This window comes from Emys orbicularis, chromosome 9, assembly GCF_028017835.1.
Source record: "Emys orbicularis isolate rEmyOrb1 chromosome 9, rEmyOrb1.hap1, whole genome shotgun sequence".
Taxonomy (NCBI): domain Eukaryota; kingdom Metazoa; phylum Chordata; order Testudines; family Emydidae; genus Emys; species Emys orbicularis.
The window spans coordinates 105,460,977-105,488,807 of NC_088691.1; the positions used below are offsets into that span (position 1 = coordinate 105,460,977).

At 46.8% G+C, this 27,831-nt stretch overlaps 1 protein-coding gene across 1 annotated transcript in view; it reads right to left on the minus strand.

Moving 5' to 3' along the window:
• The window catches only part of MB21D2 (Mab-21 domain containing 2), a 73,056-nt gene extending 47,353 nt beyond the window's left edge, over nt 1-25,703 (minus strand). The window contains exon 1 of the mRNA XM_065411324.1: nt 25,499-25,703. Within this exon, the coding sequence (XP_065267396.1) occupies nt 25,499-25,703 (205 nt within the window). The remainder of the gene's footprint in view (nt 1-25,498) is intronic.
• Between the last annotated feature and the right edge of the window lie 2,128 nt (nt 25,704-27,831).

Sequence of the window (27,831 nt, forward strand, 5' to 3'; positions counted from 1 at the left end):
TGTCCAGGAGATCTACTGGCAAATAACCAGTTTCTTTGTAGATTCTCTAGAATTTTAATTTACAAGGATAAAGCCGATTAGCAGAACTCAATGGTTTCTAAAATGCAAGTTATTGACCCTGATTACATCAGTCAGAGACAGGAAGCTCAACTAATGTAGGATCAAGATCCCCAATCTTTTTCCTTAAAGCTCCTCCATGCACCAGATTAATTCCAAGGCCAAACCTATTGGAGTCGATGGAGTAACACATGGGTGTGGAGATTCTCTCAGTGGAGCACGCAAAACCTTAAATCAGAGTGAATAAATGAAGACTCGGCACACCACTTCTGAAAGGTTGCCGACCCTGTCATAGCTAGATACACCGAGCGTTTCCATCTCGTGATGCCTACCTCCACACACGCAAAGCTCCCAACTCCTTCCTAAACAAAGATGGGGAGCATGTTGCAGCTTTTCCAAAGGTTCATTCTAGGCATTAGCTCTTGCTACGTTTACCACCTCCTCGTATGTGGCCTGATCCTGACAGGGGAGGTACGTTTTGTATGCATGGAAGCCAGATAATGACTTTTGTATGAAGTCGTCCTATAAAGGTGAAAGCAGGCGGACTCTACAGAAGTTACGTAGGGTGCCATATAGACTAGAGCCTATAGATTCAAAAAGAGAATTCTATTCGTGTTATAGCCCCTCTTGAAGATTCTGTAGGTGGTTTTTATTTTTATTTTCAATTCCACAGGACTTCCTGAAGGGGAAGCCGAGCCCAGTGGAGGCTCTACGGTAAGTGCTCTGCACAGTCTGCTACTGCACCTTCTTGGTTTAAGCCCCTTGCTCTTATGCACACAACTCCTGGGTGCTTTAAGAAATCTAGGTTCCCATCTGGTAAGCTACTTTAATGGGCAACTCTTCCTGTTACCTAAGGATTTAGCAGATGAAGCAGGGCACCCTGGGATATTAACATTAGGAGGGCAGGACTGTTGCAATAATTGGGTCTACAAATTTACCCTAATTGTGAGCTCAACTGGGAAGAGTGAAAGTTCATAAGATGTCACAAAGCCTGTACAAATAAATGTTGATGGTAAAAGATACGAAAGCGAGACAGGCTGAATTAGTCCAAACAAAAAGGCCTCCTGATAGAACTCAAGGGCTGTGTTAACGCAGGCCTGATAATCACTACAAAAGTTTTCTTTTTTTCCTCCTGCTGATAATAGCCCTCCTTAATTGATTTGTCTCGTTACGAGTTGGTATGGCAACCCCATCTTTTCATCTTCTCTGTGTATATATATCTTCCTACTGTATTTGCCATTGCATGCATCCGATGAAGTAGGTTTTAGCCCATGAAAGCTTATGCCCAAATAAATTGGTTAGTCTCTAAGGTGCCACAAGGACTCCTTGTTGTTTTTGCTGATACAGACTAACACAGCTGCTACCCTGAAAAGAGACGTGTGGGACCCGAAATCCGTGAACCAAAACTGGTGTATTGGAAACTAGGCCGAATTGGTGGACAAAGTAATGAGGGGACTCGCAATTGCACCCATCACCCCCTTTTGGGATCCTTAAAGAAAGACTTTGAGGAGAAAAAGTGGCTATTAGAGCACGTTTCACTATCTCCCGCGTCCCTGGGCCTTCATCATCCCGATCTCCTGGGGTGCCCTGACCAGAGGGGCAAAAGAGAGGTACCCAGATGACATCACCACCTCTGGCAGCTCCAGCTGAATGCCAAACGCTGCCTGAGATGAAATGGGATCAGACTAACAGCAGCAGCTGCAGCTCTGGCCCATCTCAGCTAACTTCTCTTCTCCCCCAAAGCACCATTATTACAATCTCCAACCCCATCTAAGAGCCTGTCAAACAAGGGGGTTTTTCCTTCTAAAAAAACTCTCCAGCTAAAAAGAAAGGGGACAAGGGATGCAGTTAAAATGAAAGCCTTAATACTGCACATTTCAATGCTGTGACAGCGTACCCCATAAGGCTTTATGGGGGGGTGTTTATAAATGTATGTATGACATAACTGAAATATGTTTTGTGCTGCCTGTGCCATGTAACATATCTCCGTAAAGGTTATGGTCTACTATATCTATTCATCCTATTTGTACATATATATATCATTTTCTACTTGAGGTTAAGAATATGGGCTGTATGCTTGCTTGATTTCTAAGTAAGCTTGGTGAGGCATTTGGTCAGCTTCTTTAGGAAGGAATTTGCCAGGTTAAGTACCTGATCAGGAAACACTTGGGGAACAATGCATCTTGGAATGCTCCAATCCACATAAGTCTTCCTGGAGACATGCAAGATACCATGTGGACAATGGCGTCGGCCTGTAAAGACTGAGTCATGCAGGGGCATGTGACTTGCCCAGGTGTCTCCAAAACTCCATCTTGGAGCTGGACTTTGCATAGGAGGGAGGAGGGGGGTCTCCTCCCACAAGAGAAAGCCTATTTATACCTGGGGGAGACCCCTCCATTTTGTCTTCAGCTGGCTAAAGAAGGAGCCTCTCCACCCCCCCAGGATACTTGAAAGAAACTGGGGGGGGGAAAAGACAGTGACTACAGGGGTTGTGAGAGATTGCTGGACCCAGGCTAAAGGAGGATTAGCCTGTAAAAGGGAGCATTCTGGAACTGGTGAGGAACTTATCTGTATTTAGTTTGATTAGGCATAGATTTGCGCATTTTATTTTATTTTGCTTGTGACTTACTTTGTTCTGTCTGTTACTACTTTGAACCACTTAAATCCTACTGTCTGTATTTAATAAAATCACTTTTTATTTAGTAATTTACTCAGAGTGTGTATTAATACCTGAGGGAGCAAACAACTGTGCACATCTCTCTATCAGTGTTATAGAGGGCGAACAATTTATGAGTTTGCCCTGCATAAGCTTTATGCAGGGTAAAACTGATTTATCTGGGTTTAGACCCCATTGGGAGTTGGGCATCTGAGTGCTAAAGACAAGCACACTCCTGTGAGCTGTTTTTGGGTAAACTTGCAGCTTTGGGACAAGTGATTCAGACCCTGAGTCTTTGTTAGAGCAGACTGGAGTGTCTGGCTCAGCAAGACAGGGTGCTGGAATCCTGAGCTGGCAGGGAAAACAGAAGCAGGAGTAGTCTTGGTACATTGGGTGGCAGCTCCCAAGGGGGTTTCTGTGATCCAACCCGTCACAAATGCTTTAACTGTTTTCCCTTCTTTTCTGGATCTTTAATGAAAGGTTAAAAAGATTTTTAATGGGAGTGCCATGGTGCCAAGCAGGCTGAAGTCTCTGTATGCAAAACCCCAAACCTTGTTTATCACTGTTTGACTGGGTTATGGTAACACTTTGGGCCCATGTATTCCGTTTAAATGAATACAACAGGAACTTCATGAACACATTCTCACCTGCTCTAAACGACAGTTTACTGTGCTCAGGATGGAATTAGTTGCCACATGTGAATCTAGCCAAATTTCAGAATGAGCCCTGTAGCTTTAATCTTGCAAGCATCTTCCGCTGTGATTATGTGACTTACGTCAGGTTAAAAGTTACTACAGTAGCATCTCTGGAGTCCCTCCTGCCCCCTTTAACTGACAAGTGCCCAGAAAGCCAGCATTGCCTGGCAGTGAGTGAAGTGATGCAGAGGAGTGCAGTGGGCTAGCAGACACACAGAGGAAAGAGCCAAGAACGTCAGTGATGCTTCATACTAGTTTAAAATCAGAGAGTCGGTAGAAACATTTAAAATTGGATGCGTCTCTCCAAGCAGTTGGTTCCCTGGCTGTTCAGCCCAATCCTCTCGTGCATATTTGCTATCTGGCCACCACTAAGGAAATGGAGCCATTGTCGTGCATCGAGCCGGGGGATGCTCAGTGCAGATGCTAGGCTTATCTGAGCTGACTGAAGTCAGATCGACAGACTGAGGGAAATGATGCACTCAGCTCTCCAAATCTGGTCTCAGAGAGTCCATCGAGGACAAGTCCAAAGAAGGAGGCAGGGCTCTTGGGGCTGTCATAGAACCATAGAAATGTAGGGCTGGAAGGGACCTCAAGTGGTTATCAAGTCCAGTCCCCTGTGCTGAGGCAGGACCAAGTAAACCTAGACCAGCCCTGACAGGTGTTTGTCCAGCCGGTTCTTAAAAACCTCCAGTGATGGGGATTCCACCACTTCCCTTGGAAGGCTACTGCAGAGCTTAACTAGCCTTAGAGTTAGAAAGCTTTTCCTAATGTCTAACCTCAATCTCCCTTGCTGCCGAGTACTTCTTGTCCCACCTTCAGTGGACATGGAGAAAATCAATAGACTGTCCTCGGTACAACAGCCCTTACCACAGGTGAAGACTCATCAGGTCCCCCCGAGTCTGCTTTTCTCAAGACTAACCATGCACCGTTTTTCTTGCTCTCTTCTGGACTCTCTACAATTTATCCACATCCTACCTACAGTTCAGTGCCCAGAATTGGAGACCGCACTCTAACTGAGGCCTCACCAGTGCCGAGCAGAGCAGGACAATTACTTCTGGTGTCTTCCAGATGACGGTCCTGTTAATACTGCTCTCCCACCCCAGTGATATTAGGCCTTTTTGCAACGGCATCACATGGTTGGCTCATGTTCAGTTTATGATGCACCACAACCCCCAGAACCTTTTCAGCAGTACTATCACCTAGCCAGCTATTCCCCATTTTGGAGCTGTGCATTTAATTTTTCCTTCCTAAGTGAAGTTCTTTGCACTTGTCTTTATTGAATTTCATCTTGTTGAATTCAGACCAGTTCTCCAATTTGTCAAGATCATTTTGAATTTGAATCATGCCCTGCAAAAGTGCTTGCAATGCCTTCAAGTTTGGTGTCATCCAGAGATTTTTCTAAACATACTCTCCAAGTCATTAAATCAAAATATAAATTCTACCGGACCCAGAACTGACCCTTGCAGGACCCCACTAGATACATCCTCCCAGTTTGAGAGCAAGCCGTTGATAACTACTTTTTGAGTATAGTCTTTCAGCCACCTTATAGTAATTTTATAGACATTTCCATAGTTTGTTTGTGAGAATGTCACATGGGATCGAGTCAAAAGCCTTACTTTAAAACAACAAAACAAAAAAACACCACCAGCACTACAAACTCCACACAATAAATAAATAAATAAAATAAATAAATAAAGCAAGATATGTCACGTCTACTGCTTCCCCCCATCCACTAGGCCAGTAACTTCATCAAAGAAGGAAATTAGGTGGGTTTGGCATGTTTTTGTTCTTGACAAATTTATACTTGCTATTCTTCTATTCATATTATCCTCTAGGTGCTTACAAATTAATTGTTTAATAACTTCCACGATCTTCCCAGGTATCAAAGTTAGGCTGACTGGTCTATAATTCTCCCGGATCGTCTTTGTCACCCATTTTAAAGGCAGGTACTACATTTGCTCTTCTCCAGTTCCTCTGTCAATATACAAGGGGTCTGTCCCATAAGCCTCAGTAAAGGGAATTGTGGTCTAAGTCGGTGTTCTGCCAATCCCGCACCAACTGGACTTTTAACGGCCCGGTCAGCAGTGCTGACCAGAGCCGCCAGGGTCCCTTTTCGACCAGGTGTTCCAGTCGAAAACTGGACACCTGGCAACCCTACTGTCCGGAGTGACACCTCACTGGCATTTAACTAAGGGTAGAAGGGAAAAGAAGACTGAAATGTCTTGCTAAACTTTAGACTCAAGCTTGCAAAGTAACAAGTCATTTTTAAATTAAATCTCTGTGCAAGCAGCAATGCTATTAACCCTTTAGTGATATAATTGCACAGGGAGATAGCAGTGAATTTTGAGATCAAAACTCTGTTTGCTATGACTTTTTCTGAACTCTGTCCAGCTGTACATGAGAGAAAAACATGTTTTGACAATGACATTAACCCTCTAAATATATGTAGCTTTGTGGTTCCTATGTAGATTGCTAGGGGCAATCACACAATGCAATTGCCTGAGATGCCTCTGCATGTGATGTACTGCATGTAACGTGTTTGCCTTGGCCAAACAGAACATTTGCTTCTGCCATGTGACATTTAATGGAGATGGTCGACCATACGAGAAAGAGGATTTTAAATTAGCTTATTAGCTTTGTAGCTTCCAAATATAGCATGGAGACGAAGACAGTGAAAAATGCTCCCATTAAACACTGGACCAGCGTGACTTCGAAAGAAAGAATTGAGTGATTTGAACTGCAACGCTGGGATTTAATTTGCTGGAGACTTTCTTAATCACAATTATTTTGTACAAATTTCATCTTTCAATTCCATGCCTTTTTAAAAATAGTTCTTAGATTTGTTTTTAAGGCTTGGTGTATTGGGAACTTCACAATTTTTTTTTCTTGACTTTAAGACTGGAGTCCTATGCATCTCTCGTGCTCATGTCTAAACCGCAAAGAGCAGAATGATTTGAAATGTTTCAGGAGTTAGTTTATTTCCTCTTCAGAGACAGTCCAAACTCAAACCGTTTTATCTCACCACTTGGTTCATATGTCCCATTTCTTCCCCAAAAGTTGGAAGGTCAGAGAAGCAGTATGGTCAACTCCAAAAATTCAAAAAAAATTATGAGATTTAAAAAAATTGTCCTCTTTTCTTCAAGCCTTTAGGCTGCACTCAGGTCACATTTTTCAAGCTTTTTTCTCTACCACAGTGACGTTAGAAAATTATGTAAAGGATGAAAAACCCAAATCTGATCCATTGTGAGTGTGTTGCAGTGGCCTACGCAATTCTGCACGGACCACATTTCAGCGGCACCATGCACAGAAAAAGGCATGGTCTTGGAGTTTTCTGCCCCAGTTGGTATTGACTCCATCCCTGTGGAGACGCTGCTTGGAAAGCTGTTCATGAGCATGCTAAGGAGAAATGTTCTACAGCTGAGCTGAGTGGCCTGGGGGACAGGGAAGGAGGGAGTGTGAAGGCGCTCAGATCTTGAGACGTCTCCTTTCCCCAATCCCTCCTGCTGAGTTCCCTGCCAAAGCAGAGTTATCTGTATGGGATAAGGGAGGCTGTGTGCTGGCCGGACTGGCCAGGAAATGGTCCCATGAATAATGCAATTTCATTCTTGCATTTGCAGCAATTCAGTTAAACCAGTGTAGGCCCCTGTGTGGGAATCTTATTTTGGTTTAAGAGCAGTTTATTTTGGTTTAGCTTACACCTGTTCCTAGCTGACTCCAGCTAAACAGAAATAAACCTAGTTTAAACTGAAATAAAAAACTTCCACGCAGCCTTTTTTAACCAGTTTGAAATAGCACCGTAAGTTATGGTGGCCTGGCTCAGTGTGGAGAAGAGCCCTTCAGCTCTTTTTAATATAGCAGTTGTCTTGGGGAAAGTGGTTAGTCTCTTGCCCTGTGCAAAATGTTCCCATCAAAGTCACCCAGACCGAGTCTGAGGGACAATGTGTTTGTGAACCCTGGCTTGTTCTGTGTCCATGAAATGGGCCACCCTGGGAACACCAGCTGGCCTCTCAGCCAAAGTGGCCAGGGAATCTCCTTCCACACTGGCTGTTCCCTCTGGCAGCTCAAACTCAGGCCTGCAAATGAATCTACCAAAGATGGCCCCCACTTCTAGAGCCCGCGAACCAAGCCTACGGGCTCCAGAGAGCGAGCTGAGCCCTGCGGCATGAGGCTCAGCAGGAGTTCATGGCTTTGTGCCTTAGGCTACAGACAATGAGTAGCTCGCCTGCATTTGCACACTAACCCATCATCTTGTGGGGTCCTAACTCACAAACAGAGGGTTAAAAATACCCACACCCCACTCTCCGCCAGCCCAGGGAACGTCTGCTCTGAGCACAGCTCCTCTGGGGTGGTATTTGAGGAATGTGGCCTGGGCTGCCTCTAGTCTCTCCGTTCTGACTGAAAAATGTAAAAAGCTTCAATGGGGCAGCGATCTTGGCGCTCAAATCCCATTGTAATTGTTTACAGCGTTATTTAATGGAAGATTTATTTGCATTGGAACAGCAGGAGCCCAGCATCAAAGGGCTGGTTTAGAGGCCTCTCCGCCATCCCCAGCACAACGTAGGTTCTTTCCCCACCCCCAGCGTTTTAGAAGCTTTCAGACGTCAGTGCAATTACTGAAGAGGCTGCAGTTAACATTTTAATGCCAAATCACAGGGGTAATTTAAATAGGGGATTGCTCTCATTGTTCTGTGGAAGGAGGTAAAAAGGGAAGGTCTGTGGGGAGAATGGAGCAGGAAAGGCAGAGACAAACCTGCATTCTCCCCCGTTCCCTCCCTCCATAGCACTCTAATGTCGATTTGTCTTGCTTAACTCTGGACGGCTTCTAGCTGCTCAGGTTGGACCTGTTCACATTGATGGAAGTTCTGCCACTGGCTGATGGGAGCAGGAGAAGACTTGTGATGGTGCTCCTCTCTGTTCAAGGTCTCTTGTGCTCAAACCCTGCAGACATATCTCCACTGCTACAGTCATCTACACCCCCCAAAACACATCTTTCAAGATCCAGGCATCCTACACGTGCCTATCACAGCAATGGGTGGTGTTCCTCATCTGGCGCACTAAATGCCCCAACGAGAACTATGTGGATACAACCAGACAATCACTGCACTCTCGAATGAACTCGTACAGGAAAATGAGAGAAAGACAAAAACACCCTATCAACTGTGGGTGAACACTTTTCCTAAAGCCATCACTCTATACCTGACCTATCAGTCCTCATCCTCAAAGGAAACCTGCACAACACCCAAAAGACAAGCCTGGGAGTTTAAATTCATTACCCTTCCAGACACCAAAAATCACACACTGAACAGACACTGGATTTATGGCACATTCCAACAATCTGTAACCCACTAACCCTCTCTTTTTGTCCTACGACTGCAGACGTGTTAACGGGCCTCTCGGCCTTGAACGGTCCCTTACAATATGTGCTACCTACAATCTATTCCACCTTGCAATTTGCAGTGACACTGGGAGTTCCTTTCCCAGGCCTGAAGAAGAGCTCTGTGAAGCTTGAAACCTTGTCTCTCCCACCAACAGAAACTGGTCCAATAAAAAGATATTCCCTCCCCAGCCTCATTTCCCTGTTCATTGCAGTCAGCTGGCTGTATCTACGCCCCTGGCCCATGACGGGGAGCACTCTGAGCCTCTGGCAGATGGGGAAATGCTGCCGATAGTCTGCCCACTTTCTCCTTGGTTCTTCTCCCTGTGTGTTAGAAACATGCCGACACAGCGATTGTGGTTTTTTAACTGTATCCTCTGCACAGCGCACTGGCCCATGAGAGTGGGACGCTAGCTCGGGTCCAGTAGCGTCTCTGGGAATTTCAGTGCAGGTCTGCAGGCACACGGTTCATCGAACACCTCACTTTAGTTAACAGATGTTATTTAAAGCTATTAAAAAAAGTTGGTTGTAAAACAAAGGACAAACTAGACAAGTGGCTAGAGCCTGAAGTGTCCATGCATGTCGGGATGGAAATGCCAGATTTCCGTGCATTCGGGGACACATCTATTCTCTGCACCAAGCTGGGAAGGGAAGGAATCCCAAGCCGTGCGCTGCAGCTACTATTGCAGCTTAGCGCTGTAGACACTACTGCGGCTCTAACACGCCCCGCACCCCGCACCCTCCCCCCCCCGGGTTGAGGAAGAGACCAGCTTACACTAGCTATGGACCCACTGATTCATGTCTCTCCTTCCCAGGCACTCTACCCCCCCCCCATGTGCTGGGGTGCAGTGAGCCCCCACTGAGCTGTGCCTGATAGCATTCAGGAATTTGGTTTTCCTCCTCCATGGCATCCTAAAGTTATACCCCACCTCGCTTGTGGCAGAACCACCTCCGTCCTGCTGGGGACCTGGTCTGTCTGCTACAAAATTAGGTAGAGAGTCTATCCTCTATTCTCCTACTGGGACAGACTTTTTTATTTTATTTTATTTTTAAATGGGGTTGGTTTATTACCGTACCATTCCCAAACTGTGCTAAAGGCTCAAGATCTCCACATGGCACTACCACGCCCACTGGGTCACTGTCTTGTAAAAGCTGGTGACCCTATGGTTGCTGGGCAGGCTGATGATTGGTTACAGAGCTGTTCACAGCACAAGATGGTAATGACCAGAGTCACTGCTGCCTGGCTCACGAGTGACCCACGTGGCACAAGTTGGAGGCCCCCAAACCAGTGCCCAGGCGCCCAACACTCATCCCCTCCAGCTCCACAGGGCCTCAAAGGCAGATGGTGTTGGGCATGAACAGAGGCCCTCATCAATGCCTCTCCCTGGCAGCTCCCCACCAGACACTTACAGATTTACTGCGTGCGTAGCAGTGCTTAGAGCTGTGGGGCTGGGAGTCGGACGCCTGAGTTCTACTCTTAATGGTGCCCTTGACTCCACGCACAACCTTGGGTAAGTCATTCAATTGCTGCGCCTTGCTTACCCATCAGTACAATGGGGATACGCTCATGGATCATGGACTGTACGGCACTGCATATGTGGCAATCATCATTTAACGGAATTTTGGTGCCTATCAGCTGCAGTTAAAGAAAGGGGGGTTGCGGGGGAATCTGGATCCAGCTCTAATAGTGGATTCCCTTAGGGAGAAGGAAAAGTATCTTCACTCAGGGAGCATTTGCATCTTAGATAAATTGGTTAATGTACGTAGCATGCTTTGAAAATGGCAAAGTGCTATATAAATGCTGAGGATCGTTATTTATTATTGTCTAGGTGCACAAGGGCGGAAGCCGTGCTATTTAGAGAGGCAAATTAAGAACAACAGGAGGTCTCTTGACAAGCTGTATTTTCTTCTCTCCAAATGCAGCCGCGGGAAAGGGGGCTGAAGTTCCAGGGTGGGCTGAGCCTGTTTGAGGACAAACACCTCTCCACTTCCATCCACTCAAGACACCAAATCAGAGAAATACATCGCTTTCCAGAGGGGCTCATCTGGGGCTGCCACTCCGGGTCAAGTGGGAGTAGGATCAGGCCCCAACTGAATAAGTGATTTCTTTTGTTGGTTTTAAGTGATGCAAGATGTGTGTGTTTAATCAAATAGGAAAGATCAAGTGAATTCATTGTGCAAAATTCAATATACAGAAGTGCCCTCTTAAAATAGATACATCATAGAGAAGCAAGTTTATTTGCCTGCATTAAAAGCTGAAAACAGCTCTTAAAAAGCCAATTAGAATTAGCAAACATGAGCATTAGAAAGTTTGAAGACGTGACCCAACTACACCCTAAAAGCTCAAAAGCCAGAAGGCAAATAAGATACCCGCCTTTTTAAACACAAACAAAAAAAACCCACATGATTTTGGAGGCGGACTTCTGATTTGTAACTGTTTGGGGTTGGTGCTGCCTTCAGGTTGTCAATGCTGCAGTGTCCGGGGGCAGACACCCTAAGAGTGTACACATTCCCAAAACAAGACATTCAGTGGGAACATGTGCTTTTATGAAACCTTGCATTCGTTACATATCCACAAGGGCCACTAGGGAATCTGACTCGCATTAGAAATGCAGCATCAAGGACTTGAACACTTTAATGAGCGATTCTGGTCAGGTTTCTCTAAAAAATGTAATCAAGTGAAATTCTTCCCTCCGATAGATGAATGCTATGAAATCCTCGTGCCTTTGTTTTCTGTGTACTGCGCTGTTAAGTTTCTGAGACCTCTACATGCCGAGAAAGCAGTCATTTAGTTCTCCGAGTTGCTGCAGCTTGTACAATCTGCACTCAGACTTGTGTTCTTTCTTGTTATTGTCTCTAATCTAGAAGTCATTTAGCATCTGGCTAGAAGATGTCTGCAGGCAGCGCCTCCCCATCAACTTCAGGTTTGGCCCAGTGAGCTGAGGGATACCTACAATCTTTAAAAACAGCACTAGATGCAGCGAATGAAAGGAAGATTTGGGAAGTAGACTACTGCTCAGCTGGGAAAGAGGACTGCAGAGCTGTTGGAATGCCAGTCCTTACCTGTCTCCCCATATAAATGCAAACACCTCTTTGTGCATGGCAAACAATATGAAGTTATTAAAAACTACTTGAGTCTTGAATAGCAGTGATTCACCACGCACTGACGATCTGTACAGGCAGTATAGCGAGTCTGAGTTCTAATATTTCAGCAATTAAAAAACTGGAAGCAGCACAACAATTATCCCAATGTGCAGGTCTAGTAGAGGTGGTTGTAAGAATTGTAAGAAAGGAAGAGAGGTGAATTCAGACACCTTTGAGCCACAGAAATGGTACAACTCTGAATGTTGGCAAATGAAGTGCATTTAAAAGGAGATTAAGGCATTTCCTGAATACAAAGTCCTACTTAATTTGCACTCAATTGCTTCTTTCTTCTTTGCTGTAAACTCCAGATTCTTCAGTGCACTGGGCTGTGTTGTAGAGAAACTCAGTCAGCAGCAGCAAAACAAGTTTATGGACGTCAATCTCACTGCACACATGAGAGTTTGCAGGTTCCTGAAAAATGCCCTGCAGTTCAGGTCCTGCCACACTGAGCCAAGGATGGAGATTAGAGTTATCAACTTTGACACTCAGCAGTAACGTGTCACAACGGATTAAATCATTACATCATGAAATGACAGCAAATGCAGCTCTCCGGCTCTTCTAAGTTACAGATTTAATAAAGGAACTAAAAAAAAAAAAATCTGAAGCATCTCCAAACATCGCCTCATGTATTAGAGCCAAATGCAGCTGTAAATGCAGGTTTTACATATAAAACATAAGAACGGCCAAACTGGCTCAGACCAAAGGTCCATCCAGCCCAGTATCCTGTCTTCCAACAGTGGTCAATGCCAGGTGCCCCAGAGGGAATGAACAGAACAGGAAATGACCAAGTGATCCATCCCATCGCCCACTCCCAGCTTCTGGCAAACAGAGGCTAGGGACACCATCCCTGCCCATCCTGGCTAATAGTCATTGATGGACCTATCCTCCGCAAACTTATCTAGTTCTTTTTTGAACCCTGTTATAGTCTTGGCCTTCACAACATCCTCTGGCAAAGAGTTCCACAGGTTGACTGTGCGTTGTGTGAAAAAATATTTCCTTCTGTTTGTTTTAAACCTGCTGCCTATTAATTTCATTTGTTGACCCCTAGTTCTTGTGTTATGTGAAGGAGTAAACAACACTTCCTTATTCACTTTCTCCACACCAGTCATGATTTTATAGACCTCTATCATATCCCCCCTTAGTCGTCTCTTTTCAAAGCTGAAAAATCCAAGTCTTATTAATCTCTCCTCATATGGCAGGCGTTCCATACCCCTAATCATTTTTGTTGTCCTCTTTTGAACCTTTTCCAATATATCTTTTTTGAGATATGGTGACCACTTCTGCACGCAATATTCAAGATGTGGGCATACTATGGATTTATACAGAGGCAATATGATATTTTCTGTCTTATTATCTATCCCTTTGTTAATGATTCCCAACATTGTTCAACATCTTCATTAATGATCTGGATGATGGGATGGATTGCACCCTCAGCAAGTTTGCAGATGACACTAAGCTGGAGAGGTAGATACGCTGGAGGGTAGGGATAGGGTCCAGAGTGACCTAGACAAATTGGAGGATTGGGCCAAAAGAAATCTGATGAGGTTCAACAAGGACAAGTGCAGAGTCCTGCACTTAGGACAGAAGAATCCCATGCACAGCTACAGGCTGGGGACCAATTGGCTAAGTGGCAGTTCTGCAGAAAAGGACCTGGGGATTACAGTGGACGAGAAGCTGGATATGAGTCAGCAGTGTGCCCTCATTGCCAAGAAGTCCAACGGCATATTGGGCTGCATTAGTAGGAGCATTGCCAGCAGATTGAGGGAAGTGATTATTCCCCTCTATTCAGCACTGGTGAGGCCGCATCTGGAGAATTGTGTCCAGTTTTGGACCCCACACTACAGAAAGGATGAGGACAAATTGGAGAGAGTCCAGCGGAGAGCAACGAAAATGATCAGGGGGCTGGGGCACGTGACTTATGAGGAGAGGCTGAGGGAACTGGGATTGTTTAGTCTGCAAAAGAGAAGAATGAGGGGGGATTTGATAGCAGGCTTCAACTACCTGAAGGGGGGTTCCAAAGAGGATGGAACTCGGCTATTTTCAGAGAACGATCCACAATGACTTCAAGGTTTCTTTCCTGAGTGGTAACAGCTAATTTAGACCCCAATATTTTATATGCATAGTTGGGGTTGTGTTTTCCAATCTGCATTACTTTATCAACATTGAATTTCACCTGCTATTTTGTTACCCAGTCACCCAGTTTTGAGAGATCCTTTTGTAGTTCTTCACAGTCTGCCTGGAATTTAACTGTCTTGAGTAGTTTTGTATCATCTGCAAATTTTGCCACCTCACTGTTTACCCCTTTTTCCAGATCATTTATGAATAGGTTGAATAGGACTGGGCCTAGTAGAGACCCCTGGGGGACACCACTATTTACCTCTCTCCATTCTGAAAACTGACCATTTATTCCTACTCTTTGTTTCCTATCTTTTAACCAGTTACCAATCCATGAGAGAACCTTCCCTCTTATCCCATGACAGCTTCCTTTACTTAAGAGCCTCTGGTGAGGGACCTTGTCAATGACATTCTGAAAATCTAAGTACACTATATCCACTGGATCCACCTTGTCCACATGCTTGTTGACCCCCTCAAAGAATTCTAGTAGATTGGTGGGGCATGACTTCCCTTTACGAAAACCATGTTGACTCTTCAACAAATTATGTTCGTCTATGTGTCTGACAATTCTCTTCTTTACTATAGTTTCAATCAGTTTGCCCGGTACTGAAATCAGGCTTACTGGCCTGTAATTGCCGGAATTGCCTCCGGAGCCCTTTTTATTAATTGGCGTCACATTAGCCATCCTACAGCCATTTGGTACAGAAGCTGATTTAAATGATAGGTTACAGACTACAGTTAGTAGTTCTGCAATTTCACATTTGAGTTCCTTCAGAACTCTTGGGTGAATACCATCTGCTCCTGGTGACTGTTTAGTTTGTCAATTTGTTCCAAAACCTCCTCTAATCTCCTCAATCTGGGACAGTTCCTCAGATTTGTCACCTAAAAAGAATGGCTCAGGTTTGGGAATCTCCCTCACATCCTCATCCGTGAAGACCAATGCAAAGAATTCATTTAGTTTTTCCGCAATTACCTTATGGTCCTTGAGTGCTCCTTTAGCATCTCGATTGTCCAGTGGCCCCATTGGTTGTTTAGCAGGCTTGCTGCTTCTGATATACTTTAAAAAAAATCTGCTATTAATTTTTTTGAGTCTTTGGCTAGCTGTTCTTCAAATTCTTTTTTGACCTTCCTAATTATACTTTTACACTTCATTTGCCAGAGTTTATGCTTCTTTCTATTTTCCTCACTAGGATTTAACTTACACTTTTTAAAGGATGCCCTTTTGCCTCTCACTGCTTCTTTTACTTTGTTGTTTAGCCACAGTGGCACTTTTTTTTGGTTCTCTTACTATGTTTTTTAATGTGGGGTATACAGTGAAGTTGAGCCTCTATTATGGTGTCTTTAAAAAGTTTCCATGCAGCTTGCAGAGATTTCACTTTTGGTGCTGTACCTTTTAATTTCTGTTTGACTAACCTCCTCATTTTTGTGTAGTTCCCCTTTCTGAAATTAAATGCTACTGTGTTGGGCTGCTGTGGTGTTTTCCCTGCCACAGGATGTTAATTTAATTATATTATGGTCACTATTACCAAGCGGTCCAGCTATATTAACCTCTTGGACCAGATCCTGTGCTCCACTTAGGACTAAATCAAGAATTGCCTCTCGTCTTGTGGGTTCCAGGACTAGCTGCTCCAAGAAGCAGTCGTTTAAGGCGCGGAAGAGAAGCAGAGAAGTTAATTGCGTTTGTCTTAACCTTTGAGACTATGATTGTGTTTCATTACTAAATCAAAAGGTCCCACCATATGCATGGAAAAGCTAAGGCCATGTCTACACTACCACTTTTGTCAGTATAACTTATGTCGCTCAGGGGTATGACCCCCCCCCCCCCCCCCCACCGAGCGACATAAAAGTTACACCAACAGAAGCACTGGTGCGGACAGCGCTACGTCGGCGGGAGAGCTCTCCCACCAGCATGGAGCGGCTACATGAGCGATCTTACAGTGGCACAGCTGCGTCGGTATTGCTAGTGTAGACATGGCTTAAGACAAGAGACATTTTAGAACGAAAGCACACAGGCTAGCATTTCAGTTCAAGCTCTCCTGCTTTGTGGCAGGAACATACGTTGTACGTCTCAGTAGCTGCATCCAGCAACAATATTCTGTACATACTCAGCTATTCTGGACAAGCTAACTTTCATTCATGAGCGCCCACTGTGTCGAGAGGTGGGAGTATTCCACTTAGCAGGATGCACTTGGGAAAGGAAAAATCCTACATCCAACCACGTCTACTTTCCATCTCTCAAATCACAATCCCAGGCTGCGTGTGTGTCACACAGTGTGATTACACTCTTTCCTAGGTCCTTGTGGTTACCCACACCGGTATCCGTGGTTTCAACAATATACGAGAGCTGTCACTTTCTGTCCCAGATTGCTGCACCCTGCTGCTCTGTGAGCTTGGACCACACATTCCACACCAGCTCTGGCTGAAGCCAGGACTGTACTTTTAACTGTAGTTTGTAAGGAGCTTTGGGAATTATTTGCTAGACCTTAATAAGTAGGTCACTTTATAACCCCCCTCTGAGGCCAAGCCGCTTGATCAGCACGCAAGGAGAGCGCATCAGTACCTCCCTACAGTGTTTGTTTGAATACTTTCTGAAGCTTGCTGGTCAGTTTTGCATGCCCTATCCCACATATGGCCTCACCACAGCCTTAGCAGAAAGAACTGCCCTACAGCGTCCTACTGCTCAAGCCCTGCAGCAATGCAACGCTGAGTTGCTGTATTTTAGACTAATACTACAGCAAACTGAAGTACTCTTCTTAAAGGTCACGATCTTAGTCTTCAAAATGTTATTCCCTTTTAACATCACCTGGAACATGGTCACTAGCAGTTCTGGGCCACAACTGTCACATTCCTGCAGTTACACCTCATTTTTGACATTACAACAGCCCGCAGAGACCCCAACCAAGACGACAGCCCCTGGCAGTAGGCCATACATAGACACACCAAGCCATCCCGACACTGCCAAGCCAAACAGGTTGCACAAGTAGAGGAAGAATTATTATCCCCATTTTACAGACAGGGAATTGAGGCACAGACAGGTAAAGTTTCCAAAAATGCCTCAATCCCATTGAAAGTCAATAGACTCAGGCACTTGCCCAACTAGGGTAGGGCAGGGCACTGAACCCAGGTCTGAGGAGTCCCAGTCCAATGCCTTAACTACAGTCTATGAGGCTGTGATTCAAATTCATCAGTCTCCATTGTTCGATGCCCAGAAGCCACACAGCACAGCACTATTAGCAGCCTCCTCTCCAAAGAGGTCTGGAAAGGAGCAGGAGGGAAGAAAAGGTAGCCCAGATCCCAGCCTCGTGGTTTCTGCACCTTAACATTAGTAATCACCCCTCATTCAGAACACTGTACACCAACCCAACCAGCACAAAGTGCATGAACTATATAGTAATTAATGCTCTAAATTAGACTAAAGCATACTGTCGGACGGATGAAAGACAGCACGTTAATAAGACCACTGTACTTTACTTCGCATAGAGGGTACCTTTGACGCCTGTGTTTAACAAATCAGTTCAAGGAAGGTTTGTTCCTTCTAATTTAAGCTACTGCAGAAGACTGTCTGAGAGAGGAGATCCATTGAAACAGGTTTTTGAAAATGAGAGAGGATGTATCCAAAAGGATTACGTGCAGTGTAGGGATCAGGCCAGGCGAGCTCGCTATCGCTGCACATACAGACCCGCAGATCAGAGGTCTGAAAGGAGGGCAAGGATATGGTTGCCCACTCACGGCAGAACAGCTTGCCATTTGCAATCAAAAGCACCACATCAGAGCAGCAGAGATGAAAGAGGAAGCTGTGGAGTTTCTCGGTTAATGAGAGCGCAATCCACGCCATCATCCGCCAGTCAGAACAGCAGCAGCTGTTGGAAGAATTATTCTGAAGGCCTGGAAGAAACCAGGTTACAAGTTGCACTAGCAGACAAGCGGCAACCCCCACATCTCTGTGACTGGTACGTTAAGGTTACAAATAGATTTTTATTATTAAAACCTGCAGCCTCTGCATCCACAGGAACGATCCAGTTCAGAAAAGATCCCCAAAGCGTTTGAATTGGTTTGACAAGTGAAGGGAGTGTAGATACGTCTTCCAATATCCTCTGTGTTCAGAGAGTCTCTTGAACTCACACGTGGCCCATATCACATTTCAGTGCCCAAGTTGAAACCTGGGCTGGCGGTTTGACACATCTGCCCAAGAGTCATTTCCCATCCACCAAATCCACCAGCCAGCTGGGACAATTTGCCCTCCCTCAGTAAGCTCCGGTGTGCGCGCATCCATGCTGCAAGATAGCCCCTGTACGGCAACGCCCATCTCAGCTCCCCAGCGCCGCCTCGGAACGAGCAGCAGCCTGGCTCTGTCCCTCCCAACCCACTCCAGCCACACGGCCCGGTACAATCGCAGAGTGCCCCAATAATTCAACTAAGCTAGCACACGACTTCGTTACCGAAGAGAAGATTAATTACATTTTCATTTATAATCAGAGGCTATTTAAAAAAACATTGCCCAGAGTTAGAGAGAGGGAGAGAGAGAGAGAGAGATCTAGCTCCTTATTAGATGAATGGTTGGAAATTGGTGGTGAAGAGTGAGGCAGAATTAAGGTGCATTTTCTTCAAAGTGTGCAACATGATTCCCCTCCCCCCGCCCCCTTCCCAATTCAGATCAAGGGGAGTTTAGCTCAGGAAGGATCTCCTCCTGCTTGAAAAGAAGGGCTGAAGAATTGCAAAGGCTATGGTCCTTTCCTCCTCAAACCATTAATCTCATTTTGGTAGTTCCATGACTTGTTTTAATCTGTGAGCTATGTATTCCAAAGAGCAGGATAGCATCCATCACTGCCGTCTCCTGGACACAATCAGAATCACTCAACTCTGGGGCATAGGCCCTATATTGCACAACAGTAACTTTCCTTAGGTCAAGGGGTAGGGATTGTGCTTGAAAAACAATGGGATCTGGATTTTACCCCGGCTGCTGCCATGAAGTTCCAAGTGGATACGTTGTCACTATCTATTTGTATTACTGTACTACATAGGCGCCCCCATCATGGCCCAGGACCCCACTGTGCTAGGCACTGTAAAAACAGAAGAAAAAGACAGTCCCCTCTCCCAAAGCTTATAACCTAAGTAAAAGGCAAGGAGACAACAGATGGATACAGATGGATGGAGGAGCACAAGGAAACAGCGGGAAAGCAGTGGTCAGCATGTGAGGCCATGGCCTCGGCACACCAACAGCCTAACCACTGTCGTGTTTTTTGTAGGTATCACGGAAAAGGAGAGTTTCCAGGAGGAATCTGCAGGAGGATAACAAGGTAGCTTCGTGGATGTTTACAGGGACCTCCTCACCAGCTTGCAGGTCAACATGGGAGAAAACATGATGGTGCTTGCTTGAAAATTTAACTAGTGGGTGACATGCTCAAAGCCATAAGCTACGGAAGCGATCTTTGCAGCTGCATTCTGAATGGATGAGCGGGGCAAGACTGCATTTGTCAAGGCCAGAGAAAAGGATGTTGTGGTAATTAAGACAGGAGATGAGAGGCAGAACAAGGAGTTTTAGCTGTGTGGACAGTAAAAGCTGTATCTTAGGGCTTGTCTATACTTACTGGGGGATCAACACGTGGCGATCGATGCATCAGCAGTCGATTTAGCAGGTCTAGTGAAGATCGAGAAGAGTAAGGGGAGTCAACGGGAGAGCGTCTCCTGTTGACATCACATAGTGTGGACCCCCCAGTAAAAAGATCTAAGCTACGTTGACTTGAGTTACACTGTTCACAGAACTCAATTTGCGTAGCTTAGATCAACTTTTCCCTGTAGTGTAGACAAGGCCTCAGAGATGTTATGCAGACAGAATTGTCAAGATTTAGACACAGCTTAGATACCACTTGTCTGTGGACTTGGTACGGTGTTCAGTGATAGGGAAAACCAGCAGAGGTTTGGTGTCTGCAAAGTCAAAAGTAAGTTTTGTTCAAATCTGCCTTCCATATAACCCAGCCCTCCCCCATGTTTGGGGGCTTGAGAGCCTGAGGAGGGACAGACCATTCTGGTTGTGGTCACTTGATAACTATGATGACTTCGTCCTGCCAGGAGTGCAGGGGACTGGACTAGAGACCTCTCCAGGTCCCTTCCAGTTCTATGATTCTATGCCAAACAAGCTGCGATTTGGCTAGAGACCCATTTTCCAACTGTCAAATACTTTTGAAGTGGGGTGAGATTATAACCATGGACCCCGAAGGAAACCCTGCACATGGACAGATCTTGTATGGACCAGCAGAGACACTGCATGTGTCTGAATGAGTGAAAAGAAAACCTTCAAAGCGAGAATTAAATCAAACATGTCCTCTGCAGTGATTAACAAGAGAAATAACTGCCACGCTGCAGAGTAGAGCCCCCAGAAATGCCCATTAAGCTTCAGAGCTTTCCTAGAAACACATTTTTGCATACTAGAGAAAAAAAATCTTCCAGTGGAGGTGTTTCCTAGAATTGCAAAGTTTAACTCTCCTTCCTAAGCAACTCTACCACTTGTGTCATTGTTCCTCATTTCTGCTTCCACTTTAGTTTTATTTAGTAGTTCAAAATCAATCAGCTGGCTAAGAGAAAGCTGAACAACTTGTTTCCAGGCTAGAAATATTCCAAGTCTGGTAGTCGCATCTGTCTTGTTTATGCTGCTTTCGTGCTAGGTGTTCATGCAAAGTCATGTGGAAGAAGAAAAAAAAACAATTCACGTATCCTAGTTACCATCCTTCTGTAGGAACATAATTATAAATTGCCTTTAAAGCAAAATTGGGCTTGGCAAGTATTCCCAAAATCCTTTACAAATATTTCCCCAGCCTTTAAGAACGGGTGTTGGGCAAGTACTTGACAATCCCGCCTTGAGAATGTGTGTGCCCGGAAGACATGTTCTTAGCTATTAAACTAAACAGCCTGCGTCACCACCTAACGTTTCAAAATAGCAGTTGAGTGACTTCTCCAGTTCATTCGCTCAACTGTCTCAGAGACCGTTAGGACAAAGCTTCTCAGGCTGTCTTCACTGCACAAAAGGTGCGGGGGGGGGGGGGGGGTATATTGAGATAAAGGAGACAAGGGGGGAAGGGATAGCTCAGTGGTTTGAGCATTGGCCTGCTAAACCCAGGGTTGTGAGTTCAATCCTTGAGGGGGCCATTTAGGGATCTGAGGCAAAAATCCGTCTGGGGATTGGTCCTGCTTTGAGCAGGGGGTTGGACTAGATGACCTCCTGAGGTCCCTTCCAACCCTGACATTCTATGATTCGAAGGCACGGCTTTTAAATCTTGACTAGCCACATCCCAGTACACTCCCGGGGGGTGGGGGGGCCCATAAGGATAGGGTTGACTTCAACTAGCTACATCGAGGTACGAGCCACCTGTGCCTTGTTTCCATCAGGATTTTGCATTGAGATAGCTACCATTTTCTGCACCCAAGGCAGAGCCTCAAATATAAACCCAGACACTCATGGCCTGCAGGGAGAGGGACCCAGCAAAAGCCAGAGACAAAGGATACTGTGATGCAGAATAAGGTTGTTCTTAACAGCTGTGTGGTATGTATGCAACAGCACAGGGGCACATCAGCAAGGAGGCTCCTATCGTGATTGGCCTCTCTTGGAAAAGAGGGAAGGACAAAATCTTGACTCCGGAGAGATCATTCCACTCCCGTTGCGATTTCTGCTCCTCAGTACAGCACCAGAATCAAAGTCTCTCTCCACCTACCATAGACAGTGAGTAACATTTCCAAGAGTGCCTAACAGAAGTGCCTTGGAGCCTAAGGCCTGATCTACATGAGACAATTTTACTGGCCTAGCTGTGCCTGTTAGAAGCTAGTGGGGGGACGGGACCACAGGGTGTAGCAAGACTACCACCCTAACCAATATCGCTATGCCAACAAAAGCCCTAGTGTAGCTGCTGTCACACCAGCAGGAGTGTCCTTTCGCTTGGATAAGCTCTCTCCCCCCTGGGGAGGTTTTCTGGTATAGCTCCCCCAGTACATCTATCCCAGCAAGCCCTTGTAAATGTAGACAAGGCCAAAGGTCTCACAGAAAGTCACTGGGACTCAACCTGCAAACTCATCAGCTGCTTTGGAAAATCTTACCCACCCCACCATCTGTCCAGTGTCAGAGGACAGAACCACCACCCCCCTTTAGAACGCCCGTGAGATTGTCAATGGACTCAGGCTGCAATGTTTGGACTTGCACACCCCCAAAAAGGTTGTGTGGAGCTGAGGTTTTGTCCCTTCCCTCCTGTGGAGATTAGACCTATTTAGGCAACAAACAAAACAGTCGAGGTTTGTGAAAATGGCCTCACTAAAGGATCAAGATGAATAACCCCCACCCCACCCCCTTCTCTATATGGCAATAAGCAAGTCTGAGCCCACCTGGAACAAAGGGACAGTTACAGATTTCCTTAAGGCTGTCGGCACCCCTAAAAAGAAAAGAATCCAAGAGTCAGGACCCCTAAGAGAGAAACCACAGCCTAGCTTGAGGCAGCAGCAGCTGCGCCGGGAATTTCAGAGGTCGGTTTAGTACTCAGTGCTCCTAGTCCTAAGAGCCCAGTGTATGTTTTTAAAATTTCACAGCACATCTGTGCATCATGAACAGCCGGAGCTGCAGCTATCGCCGCCTCCTACATTTGCCAGAGCAGTTCAGTTCTTCTTTTGTTCTAAACGCTTTGCGTAGAATCTTCCTTGATACACAGCTAATTCCTCTCTGGGGTTCACGGCCTGATAAAGAGGGAACAGTCCTGCCTTGGAAGGACACCCCAATAGGACTATTTTATCTAGATACTGATACGGTCGCCATCACAACAGTATCCATGACACTTGTCAGGCGCTTGGAATTCATCATCACAGCAGCACCGTGAGGTCGGGAACTATTGCTTTCCTTATCCTACCGGCACAGAACTGAGAGCGAGTATAAGCATCTTGTCCAAGGTCTCAAAGAAGTCAGTGGCAGAGCTAAAAGTTAGACCCTGATCTCCAAAGTCCCGATAGTACGAGACCATTCTTCCTCCCCAATTTTCCCCATTTCGGACCCTAATTATGCAAGCCCCACAAATCTCCATCACTTAACAGACAGAGGACACAACCACGCAGCTAAACTTCAAACAATCCTCAAGTGACGCTCAGCATAAACAGGGAAACGTACCCAATAGGGGCTCCTCAGCACGCGCACTTTCAGTGCTACCGCATTAACAGGACTGCGAGCTTTCTGGGAGAGTGCCTAGTTGTGCTACCACAATCCAAACAACTATATAAATAAACACCTGCTCCATCTAGGTCAGAGTCATAAGGCTGCAGCTACGAACATCTTCCCTAGCGTTCGGGGACACGGGCTGTTGGGACCACGGTACCAGGTCTGAGGTAGCAGAACAGCAGTTCATTAACTCTTCCAATGCTCAGCTGTCCAATAGCTAGGGAGAAAAAGGGTATGAGACAGGGAGCAAGAAACTCAATTTTTTAAATACCGGTGAGAGAGGGTATTCCTCCACGGGGCCTGGGCCTGGAGTCTTTTCTCTGGCAAAATTCCTTCCACTGGAAGTGGTTTAATTTTGACTCAAGCAAAACCTGCCTGACATGACGTAGGCGAGAACATCACTTCTGTGAAAACCCCACGTCAGTATGCTAACAGCATGCTTCAGCCTGCAGATTTGTACACACAGCACTCTGACAGAAAGTGACTGATGGATATTCTAATATAGTTCAGACTCCACAATTACAGCTGAAGCAGTCCCCCTTGTGCATTATACGGGCCGTGAAGCTTTGTTAATTTGTGTAAGCACCAAGTAGCCAAGAGTTCCCGATCTATTCTGAGCAGCTGGCCATCAGGCTGGCGAGGAAGAAATAGAAGGTGTTGTGCCACCATCACACCCAACGTCTGCATGGGGGAGGGGAGACGTATAGGTGAAGAAATGCACTGCCTGGCACTTCGGAAAGATGCTGTGTAGTTATTTACAAACCAAAGAGCTTTGCAGACAAGCTATCGGGGCAGTCGCTCATTTCTACCTGTTGATGTTTTCCCCACAAAATCCCAACTGAGAGGTTTGTCAGATCAGGATAGTGGGTGGAACCCTGGCCTCACTGGCGAGAATGGCAAGACTCCCATTGACTTCAGTGGGGCCAGAATTCCATGCAGGGAGGGTTGTTGTTTTTTTAAAAAGGAAGAAGGAAACCCCCCCTCCCAAAAACCGCAGTTATAACCAGTGCCATTAAACATTTCAACGCTTTGCCCTTGTTCTCAAGCTAAAGTTAGTGAGTTACATCCTCTCCAGCCTTACATGAAAAAGAAAAAATATATATATTGACTATCTGAATCCCAAAGCAAGCAATTACCCACTAGCTAGTCATCCTAGATAACCAGAGTTCAGCAGGTAGTCACTTGTTTAATGTAAGTACTGTACATTTATGACTAAAGAGGAAGTGATCAGTTAGTGATTTCTGGACTATGACAGCATCACGCTTTCATATCAAAATGCGGTATAGGTTAATTATTAATAAATTGATTCTGTGTAGCCCCGCACATGCATATGTACTTTACCTGTTTCGTTACATATATGCTTTGGAGAGAAAGAAAGAAATACACACACCTTGAAGCCCAGAGCTATTTATTGACCCTACATTCTATTTCAATGGCTTGACCTCAGACTCTTAAATATCAGATAAAACTTTGAACCTGCCACATATATGTTTCACTCTTCTGTTATTTTGATGAAAAAATGCTTGTGATGCTGATGTAAACCCGAAAGCTTGATGTCAAGATCCATTACAAAGGATCCTTTCTATATTAAAGGTTTCTGTTTAGATTAATAATTTTTAACCAATATTCATCAGTGACTGTACTGCAGGTGGAGTTCAAACGTTAGTCACTCTGCATTTCATCTGTGCTAACTCTTTGTCATCCAAGAGCCTGGGTGATTTAAGCAGTGGGGTGGCTGCCATTTGTTTGAGTATCATTTAAGGATCCCCACACCTGCGATGAATCAAAGTTACATGCAAACTAGAATTCTCAGCCCAGCCACAGTCCCTGGTTCCACAGGATACAAGTTTTGCAACCAAGCCTAGAAACACAGCTCATGGGAGTGTTGGTGTGCTAGCATGTAAACCATCTGGCTACAACTAGACCGACCCGTGATCTGCAAATATATCACTAGTCTCCATACATGAAAATAAATAAATAAATAACGGAGAGTGCCAGTGGCCTCGCCTGACCCCCACCCTCCCAAGGCCACGAGTGTGCAATCTGAGTCAGGCACACACCAGCTGTGTGTTTGCACACCTACAGCCAGGAAGGAAGGTGTGCCATGCACTCACACGAGGGGCAGGAAAGAGAATTTTAATTTAAAAAGGAGGACGGAGAAAACAAACACCTCAACCTGGAACGAATCAACCCCCCCGGCCCAGGCGGGTTCGGGGACCCCCCCCCCCCCCGGGCCGGCGGTTCTGCCCGAGCCCCCCACGCCCCCCGCTCACCGAGCATGGAGAAGATGAAGTCTTTGGCCGTGTGGATCTCCAGGGCTCGCTGGTCGTCGTACTCCCGCTGGTCGTGCTTGGTGAATTCCTGGATGAGTTTATTCAATTCCTCCGTGCGGGCTCCGGACCTGAAATCGAGCTCGGGGCCGGCGGGCTTGCTGGGAGCGCCCAGGGGTCCGGGCTTGCTGCCGATCGGCGCCGCCATCTTCACGCACAGGAGACAGCGGAGCTGGAGCAGCGGCGGCGAGCCTCTCCCCGCGGCTCGGCGGGCCCGGGGCTCCCCTGGCGGCGGCGAGCTCGGCAGCCCGAGCCTCCCTCCCCCCGCCAGCCGGCGAGCTGGAAACAATGTGACAGTCAGCGGCGCGCCGCGCAACAAGCGGCTGCTGGTGCCGACGCCAGCCCGTTAAAGGGGCCGCGCCGCGGAGCGAATTGGAGCCCGGCCCGTGTGCACGGCGGCGCCTGCTCCGAATCCAGCCCGGGGCGGGGGTGATGCGGGGCGACTCCTCCTGCTGCTGCTGGTAGGTGCCGCTCCAAGCCTCGCCCTCTGCCAGGACCGGGCCTGGAAAGCCGGAGCTGGCGCCCCCAGCCCTGGCCCGGGCCCAGGCGAGCCCCGAGCTCGCCGCCGCCGGGTGCCAGCCCTGGCCGAGGGACTCGCCTGGGGCCCGGGCTACGGCTTGTAATTAAACCTCAGACCGAGCATCGTTGGGTCCCCCCCCCCCCCCAGTCTGGCCGATAGCCGGGGGGCTCACCCGCTTCTCACGCCCGACCCTTCGGACAGTCCCAGCGGAGGTGCCGGCGCCTGGGGGAAGCTACTTGCTGTCTCTAGCCGGGCTGGCCAAACGTACTGACCCTCCCAGCCGCATGGGATACTCGGCAGAAGTTCCAGAGCCGGGCGCATCTACACGGCTCGGGGGAGGCACCTGCTGGTGCTCAGGGCTTCAGCAAGAGTGGGGTTGAAGCCCCGAGCCCTGGCAAGGCTCCTCCTGTGGGCAGATGCCCTGAGCCCCACCGCCCTGCCCGCCCTAAGGCAGAAACCCCAAGCTCCTCCCCGCCCCCGTCTGGTAGGTGGACAACCATGGAATCATAGGACTGGAAGGGACCTCGAGAGGTCGTCTAGTCCAGTCCCCGGCACTCATGGCAGGACTAAGTATTATCTAGACCATCCCTGACAGGTGTTTGTCCAACCTGCTCTTAAAAATCCCCAATGATGGAGATTCCACAACCTCCCTTGGCAATTTATTCCAGTGCTTAACCACCCTGACAGGAACTTTTTCCTAATGTCCAACCTAAACCTCCCTTGCTGCAATTTAAGCCCATTGCTTCTTGTCCTGTCCTCAGAAGTTAAGAAAAACATTTCCTCCCCCCTCCTCCTTGTAACAACCTTTTATGTACTTGAAAACGGTTATCATTTCCCCTCTCAGTCTTCTCTTTCCCAGACTAAACAAACCCAATTTGTTCAATCTTCCCTCCTAGGTCATGTTTTCTAGACCTTTCATCATTTTTGTTGCTCTTCTCTGGATTCTCACCAATTTGTCCAGATCTTTCCTGAAATGTGGCGCCCAGAACTGGACACAATACTCCAGCTGAGGCCTAATCAGCGCAGAGTAGAACGGACGAATTACTTCTCCTGCTAATACAGCCCAGAGTGATGTTGGCTTTTTTTGCTACAGCGTTATACAATAGGTGTGGGAGGGGGTGAGGGGCTCCGTGATCTGCACTTTAACTTTAAAAGAGCTGCATGTGGCTCACAAGCCTGTTTGGCCACGCCCGGTATAGAGAGATGAATTCTTTTCAGTCTATATTTTTTGCAGACCCCTTAGACCAGTGGTCCCCAAACTGTGGAGCATGCCTCCCTAGGGAGGAATGTTTGGGGGGTGTGGTGGGGCCTGGGCCAGCCCCCACGGGGAGGCAGGGAAAAAGCACCACCCAGCCCCGCTCTGTCCCCAGCTCTGCTCTAGCCCCGGCCCCTGGCTGTGGCTCCACTCCTGGCCCTGGCCCTGGCCCAGCCACGACTCCGCTCCCAGCTGCGGTGGGGGCGAGGAGGGGCCCAGACACATTCCATTACAGGTAAGGGGGGGCGCGAGAGGAAAAGTTTGGGCACCACTGCCTTAGACATAGTCTGCAGACTGCAATGACTGGTTGAGAACTGCTGTTCTATAGGACATTATTTATTGTTTGTATTACGATAATGCCTAGAGGGACAACTCAGCTCACGGCCCCATTGTGCCGTGCTTCCAATCTAAACAGACAAGCTGAAAGGGGGGAGGCACAGGTGAAAGGACAAGATAAAAGGAGAGAGACACAGAGAGGGGAAGCGACTGACCCTAGGTCAC